The sequence below is a fragment of the Pyxicephalus adspersus genome, chromosome 1 (genome assembly GCF_032062135.1).
Source record: "Pyxicephalus adspersus chromosome 1, UCB_Pads_2.0, whole genome shotgun sequence".
Classification (NCBI taxonomy): domain Eukaryota; kingdom Metazoa; phylum Chordata; class Amphibia; order Anura; family Pyxicephalidae; genus Pyxicephalus; species Pyxicephalus adspersus.
In genome coordinates, this window is record NC_092858.1 from 92,882,198 (window position 1) to 92,890,249 (window position 8,052).

Below are 8,052 nucleotides of genomic sequence, written 5' to 3' on the forward strand. Positions count from 1 at the left end.
AGAGTAACTGACAAGCCAGTACTTAAATGAATGTCTTCCGTAAGAACAAGCCCATAGTGGGAACAAGACCTTACTTATGTAGTAGAGACTAGTTACTAAGCAAAGTAAATGGTAAATGTTTATTTAGCTTAAAATAAGTATAAACTGTGTAAAATAAGTATAAACAATTTTTTTATACCTAAAAACAGAATTTCAGAACATTAGATGGTTGAAGTGAACACAGCTCTACCACATTCACAGAAATAAGAAAACATTTGCTTTGAAAACTGAACATTTTATTGTCCCCCATAAAGAATTTATTAGAATTTAAAGTACTGTAAAAGTATAAACAGAGAGCAATAGGATTTTTGCTGAGGGTCGCGTTGGTATTTACTGTGAAACTTTTATGTGCTCTGTTTGACATTTTATTGCAGGGTTCAGTAACCCCATGCAAAATACTGGCTATTCTTACTTCACAAGCTGTGAATGGTTTCCAAAGGGAATGGAACGCTGGCACAAACACAAGCGCTACCCTACATACATAAACAAAGCACTCATACTGTATAAGCATAGTGTGCTACTAGAAAAGCAGTCAAACATACATTTATTTTTGTTTCCGATAGAGACCAACTTGTTGTTAAGAGCAGTCTCATCTATACTATACTGTTACAACAGTTGGACATTTTTCAAAAAAATTCGATTTAAAACAAATTAGAACCAGTGCCATTAACCAACTATTTTGTCAATATATTTTCAATATATTACTTCTGCTGCAGAAACATGTCTTTGACAGTAATAATAATTCATTAATTTGCATACAAGCGAAGGCAAGGAATGCATGTAACTTAAAAAATGTCTACATTTCCAATGGTATCCCTAAAGGAGTCAGCACTGTACCCTTCAACACAGTGCAAAACAATATAATGCTTAACGATATTCTGAGTTTTTGTAAAATACATATTAGTTTTATTAATTTATGCAGTCTTCTTCAGTTCAGAATTTCACTTAAGTTTCTGTTTCATTTATAAAGCAGCATCAACTGCTTTACAGTTTAATTCTTCCTCCACAGGCTATGAGTCAACTTAGCACCAATCATAAAGACGTGAGAAGAAAAAAAAAGCCACAGACGTACAGAGATGTTGACATCAAAGATCAGGTGATCAACCTCATTCTGCTGAGAAAAATGACTGTTTCGTCTTCTTTCTCCAGTTGAGTCTTAGCTCTTTGAGGCCTTCCACACACAACCACACAACCACAGTCATTGCACAGTTGAAATTTTTTAAAAACTGCAATCTTCAGCACCACATCTAGTGTAATCAAAGCAACCTATTTGTGAAAAAAGGTAGAGTTCCTTTATCTCCTTTCCATTCACGATCAGTTCTCTTCTGCTTTTTGTCGTTGCTTTAACCTCTATGTCTAGCTTGTGTTTTATACGTTGGAAAAAAATTATGCTGCAAATTAGTGGTTATGCATTCCTGTGGCCATACAAACTCAGAGACATTTGATGTCTTTGGGGAACTGCCTCTTTTATTCTAGGAAATTTATATTTTTTCCTTTTCTCTCTGCCAGTTCAGTCTAAACCACAAGGAATAAACTGTCGCCTTCAACCAGGCCACCATCATGGACTCCAGTAACCCTTTTGAACCATTTAATGCATTTACCAATGGCTTTTTCCGTGGTGAGTAGATTTTCTTTAACATCTAAAGGCATCTGAGTGTGGACAGTGTAACGGATTATTAATGCATTAGTTTTGCGTCTCTGGGGTTAGGGGTCTGGAGTTGTTCTGTAGAGCTATGCCAGGTTGAGGTTTAGGAAGTGGTTGGTGTAGCATTCTGGGAGATGTTGAGTAATAGTTTTTCTTTCCCAATATTGCTTTTTATCACTTTTCTTTATTTCACGGACTGTCCCTGTTTCAACATATATATAAAGTAGGTAGTTTTTGGAATAGGTGATGTGTTCATTAAACTGCTAGAAAAACTATTATTCATGTTTTTTATAAAATGCAAACAGAAAAGGAAACATGGATTATACTATTTAAATTAAGTGTTCTTTTCTTTGGTGGTTAAGAGTTGGTAAAGCAGTTTTAATAGAAAACATAAAATCTATTGCACGAATTTCCAACATGTATAGAACAAATAGAATGTTTTTAATGTTAGGTCTGTGTAAAATGAAAATGTAGTTTTTTGTTGTTTTTTTTTTAACCTGTTGTGTGGTAATATTGTCACTGAGGATATTCTGGGCACTATAAGTCAGCTAAAAGCTTTGCGAATGTCAAAGACTGCTATATCATGACAGCTTTAACCAGGTGACTTTCACCGCAGATGTAGTCACACATTTACCAGTCAATCCAATACACCCCTAAACATATGTATTCTAAGATGAAAATTTACGGCGATTATTACTTCCTATGAGTAAAAATGAAATTAATTCAGTCTAAAAAAACTTACTTGGAATAATAATAATAGCACAAAAAAATAGCACACAAATGCATATATACAAACACACTATATATCTATCTATCTTGCTCTATTTATTTTAAAGGAGTAAAGGTAACACTCTAAAAGAGTGAAGGTAAATCCACAAAGTATAGTAAAAACAGATGTTTTTGTTACACTAGATCAGTGGCCCCCAGCAACTGACTCATAAACCTTATGGGGCACATTGCGTCCTCTGTTGTGGCTCTTATTGACGGCCTTTTAGCAGGTGATTGCTACCGGATTATCTGCACACATGCTGCATTAAAGCTCTGCAAAACTTTTAAGCCAAGCAGAAGTCACCTATGTTTTATATTTTAATAATGACTGGTTCAAATGCTACATTTTAGGGTAGCTCTCCAAAGCCTGTTATATTTTACAATGGATTATATATGTATGTATGTATCTTTACATAAAGGGAAGGGTATAACAGTATGGTATTACTATATGGCTGTTCTGCAACCCAAAATTGCCTGAAATAAAGCTGTTGACCATAGATCTATCTATCTATCAATTTATCTATCTATTTATATATACTTAAAAGAGAAGGTGCATAACAGTATGATAATACTATATTGCTATTCTGCAACCGAAATTGCCTGAATTATTGGTATTGATCGTAGATTTACTGTAATAAATTAAAGCCCTATCTCTTACTATACAATTATAGTGAATACCTATACAATTACCTACTTGGAACTGATTCTAGACCTGCTAAACCTGCACCATTAAAATCAAATTACTAAGCAGCCAAAATATTCTTGGCAGTGTCTTGTGAATTATTTAAAATGCATTTCTTCCTAGTTTTAGTGTTTCTGTTCTTCAAGTACTTTTCACGGCTAATTAGATGTTAGTTACATCAAATTTACCTTATTTTATAGCCACAATGAATTAACAGTATTCCCTTTTATTACATTCTCCTCATAGTGTAAAGCAGTTGTAGAGAATTTTAAAGGAATCTAATAATTTGCTTCAAGATTTCAAAGAATTATTGTTTTTCACAGTGGAGTCAAATCAAGAGACAAATATCACCAGTACTATTTCATAGAGCTATCCATCCTTATACTGATTTTTTGTTTTTGCTTATTTTTTTATTGTTAAATTGCTATTACTGAACCTGAAAAAATATTCTGAGAGGTACATTTATTGATCCTTAAGTTTGTGTTGTTTGCCTTTGTTTACAATGTATTTATTTTTTGCACTTTGCACTAGTGTTTCTGACATTTTATATATATATGGTTGGTTATTGTGCATGATTGTGATATTGGAATGAAACTGATTTATTGATTTACTAAAAGAGTAGAAAATGTTTATATAATGTTGTTAATAAGGCAAAGTTTTTTTTTTCTTTTATTAACCATGAGCAGGGAAAACTAAAAATAAAAGTTTTTATTGCACATTACTGTAAAGTTTTTACTGGAAAGACAAATACGACTAAAACTGCCACTTCATTTGTAGGTGAGCATTATTGTGTTAGATCACTTACCATCCTCTCATGTCCCTCCGATGTTCCATTGGAACATTAACGTATATCCTGGCCATAGAAATGCTGTCATTTTTGGAGATAGATTCTTTGTTCAATGATATAGAATAAAGCAAAAATGCATCATCTGTTTTTTTGTGATGCTTGGAGAAAAAATGCATCATCTGGCTTTTTGTAATGCTTGCAGTTCTTTAATTGAGGTGGGAATTGTGGGAATACCAAACAAATGAAGCACATGAAATGAAAAATATGTTATTTCCTATTTTCTAAGGTCTATGTGGAGTTGATCTTTAGGCAACATGAGTCTCTCCTGTCTGGTATTGCCAATGATAGGTTTATTTCTCATGGGCAGCTATATATCACCCAATAAAATAGTTTGTTACAAATAGGCAATTTGGTTTTGTTTTTACACATTCTGGTAAAAAAAAACATTTTGATGAAAATTGTAGGCGATATTACACTTTTATATTTTAAGGAATAATATGGAGTAATTGAAACAGTCATAATTTTGTTACAATTGTGAGAAATGTTTTTGATTTTTTGGGGAATTTAGGTGTTTTTTTGTTAGGAAATTAAAAGGCCAAGGTGGTAATTGTCTGAAAGTAGACTTAGAAATCATAAATAACAGAAAAAATGCTTGGATCAGAATGAATATGCGATTTAACAATGTGGGTTGATGTATGAAAGAAATACAAGCTGTTCACTAGCATTACATTACATTCCCCTGCACTTGATTGGATATTTATTTTCACACAGCAAAATTCCCTTGCAATGTGATAATTATTTGATAAGTGAACAACCTAAACTTCTTTAGTAAATTAAACCCTAAGTGCAGACAGTCAGAACCTGTTAATATAGAAGTCATGTTTAAAGAGGTTGTTGGAAGTTATAAAAAGTTAGTGGTTTTCTGTATTATCATAGAAAAAAGTGCATACAAAGCATTGCATTGACAGTTATATACTAATAAAAATCTGCAAGCTTTATCTGTAGAATTGTGTCTAGAAGACGTTTTTATTGATGCATTGCACACGCATTGGCTTAGAAACAGCCACGTTGTTTGTGGTATGTTTGCAGCAACTTGTTTCCTGTAGCAGCATATAAAAGAACATTTTATTACTTTTAAATTGGTTAGCCTGTTTACCAAAAATATTTTTTGCAATTAACCGGCTGAAAGCAAAATGCAAGACTTTTAACAATAACCCTCGGACTACACAGGTGATTGCATCCCATTACTACTCAAAGATTTAACTACTTTTGTTGGGCATATTATTTGCAACACATTGAAGTCAATATGAAGCTTTGGCTAATTAGTAATCTTTCAACTAAAATTTCATGTATTCAGGTGTATCACATTATTTGGAGGTGCAAAATAAAAGATTTACAGTGGCACAATTCAGTTTTGTTTTATTTTAAGCTGTATTCAGGGTGAATGTCCCAATGTGTGAAAGAAATTTAAAAAATTCACATGATTGGTAAATTAAACTTTAAGTTGTGTTGTATGTGCTTCCAAGTGAACAGTTTGCCAAGGAAACATTCTCTATTCCTTTAATAAATTAACCCCAAAGTCTCTAATTACCTGCATAGTACACCACAGATGTTAGAGAGAATAGGAGATAAACTGCTTAACCATCTCTTAGGAGATTTTTAGGTGAACAATCACCTAACCATTTCTTAATGTACAGATTCTTGCACTAGGTGATTTGTTTCACTCTGACATTACAAAGCTTAAGGCTGGATCACACTAGTGTGTAGTACTAAAAACAAAAACAAAAATAATTAAGCAGGTCCTTTATTGCAGAAGTGGGCAATAAAATAAACTCACCTGATAGGTCACACTTTTTTATTTACACGTACAACAGTGGGCACCACTATCTTCTTCCATTCCTCTTTTGGGTGTTGTGTCTTTGGCCATATTGATTGGCCAGGCTAGGATCATGTCCAGGAATATTCTGCTTCTCATGAAGATATGTGTTAAATATTACGAATAGAATGATAATGCATGTAAAATCTGAACTCTGCAGAAAGTATAAAACTATTCTTGCAGTGGGTCCACTGCACTGCAAGAGTTGAACACTCATTTGTGTGGGGTGCTATTGGAAGCATTTTTACTAACCTTTTCCCCCACTCCTATGGGCTTGATTTTGTTCTTCTCCTACATCCGCCAAAGCCTTTTTACTGCTCTGTAGTCACAGGCTAAAATGTTATCGCATATATTACATCACAATTTGCAAATACATCAGTGCAGAATGGGTGAAATAATACACAAGACTAGCATAAAGGCAGAATATTGCCATGGGGAGTATCAGAACACCAACATTGGTTTAAAACCAGAAAAAAATCCTATGAAAGTTATAATCCCATATCAACAAGTAAGAATTTTATAATTGCATTCCTGCACTGAAGAGGCAAAGCAAACTCAATCAGAGTGAATGCCTAATAACCACCAGGGTTCAGCAGTTGATGCCATAAATTGGAGAAATCAAATGTATTAGAATATCAGATAGGTAGCAAAAGAACTCAAAAAGTTGGGCTTCAGACAGCTTCTCATTACATAAAAGGTGAATAAAAAATCCAAAGTTGAAAGTATTGTAGCCATTACCTAAGGTAAGAGACTAGATCTACCATGAGAGCAGAAAAAGGCTGGGGAAGACTGTTCATGATTACTTTGAAAGTAAGGATACCCCTCTTCCACCCCCAGGGAAAGAGGACATAGAGAGGCCTGGGAGAAAGTCTGGATTACCCAAAAATAGTTTCAAGGGCCCCATATGGGAAGATATGGCAAGAGTTCTAATCACCAATTCCAAAACTTTCAGAACATTGATCACAAAAAAGGAAGTTGACACTAAGTTAGGTCTATTGTTCTGAAAAAAACTTGGTAGAGAAGCTAAAGAAAGTGTGGACAGAGAATGAGCAACGTCTACCTATAGTTCACTCTCCCTGTGATAGATGCAATCTATATTATAAGCAAAAGTAGCATATAAAATAGACCTAAGCCACCCTTTTGTTTGAATCCTTCCAAAATCCCATAGCACAAATGAACAAAAGAATGACCCCATATACAGTCCTACCATATCAGGAATATTTCAGGGATACCCAAGCATTTAGTTTACAGAGAGTATTCTGAAGACGTGGAGTATAATTAAGGGAGTTGAAATAAATACAACAGGCAATAGCTGCCAAGGTAAGCAAAGCCTTAGAACCTCACTGAAAAAGAATATTAGCATCCAACTTAACAACTAATCAACCTAAAGAAGAGAATTTCTCCAGTTCAACCAGGAAGGCAATTGTGGGATTAGAAACATATTACTGAAGATCCAAAAAGTAAAGGCAGATATTGATGGTGTTCTTTTTCTCAAAAGAGGACCACCAAATGTCAACATTGTGCTATTTAAAAAATGAGAGGGGCTGTTTTATATGGCTTGTAGAACAACATGGGAAGACTGTAAATCATTACCTTTACAGCTCTGTGGGATATCTTGTTTTTTTTTCAATGATACAAAATGATTGTGACAATAAATGAGTCAAGGACTTTCTACAGAAATAACTTTTCACAACTGTACCAACTGTGTAACTACAAACATACACACACTATGTTGTGTACTTTAATTTTTTTACAACAATGTCAAAAAAGGGGTTTATTTATAACCAGTATTTCTGATATTTGCTGAAACATTATCTGTCAGAGAAGATATATTCTTATATTCTAGATATATGTGTTACAGTGGCAGTAGAATATTATTTATTAGGGAATGTTTCGTCAAATATCAGATCCACTGCTTTAAAAACTGTGCAAACTGTGTAACTATAAATATATATACTTTAACCTTACACAGGTGACGTTAAAAAAATAAAGGGTTCACTGACAGCATAAAGAAATGCAGTTAAAAAAGTGGTATTTAGTATAATTATGTACAGACCACCAGCAAATATTCTGGTCTGTTGGTTGTCAGGGTCAGAGATTTAAAGACAATGCCCCTGATTCATCAAACAAAATCGGATTATCGGTCGCGCATTCGTATTAGCGATCCGGAATCGCGCGCGATCGCGCTATTCAACAACCGGAAAAGCTCGCGCACGGAGCCGCGCTTATCCGACAGCTTTTTACTGGCGATCATG

The 8,052-nt window shown here is 34.1% G+C and overlaps 1 protein-coding gene across 1 annotated transcript in view; it reads left to right on the forward strand.

The window, feature by feature from the left end:
* Positions 1-857: 857 nt before the first annotated feature.
* Positions 858-8,052, forward strand: part of RUNX3 (RUNX family transcription factor 3) — an 87,498-nt gene continuing 80,303 nt past the window's right edge. Inside the window, exons 1-2 of the mRNA XM_072419174.1 lie at positions 858-1,135; positions 1,549-1,657. Of these exons, the coding sequence (XP_072275275.1) occupies positions 1,600-1,657 (58 nt within the window). The 5' untranslated portion in view covers positions 858-1,135; positions 1,549-1,599. The remainder of the gene's footprint in view (positions 1,136-1,548; positions 1,658-8,052) is intronic.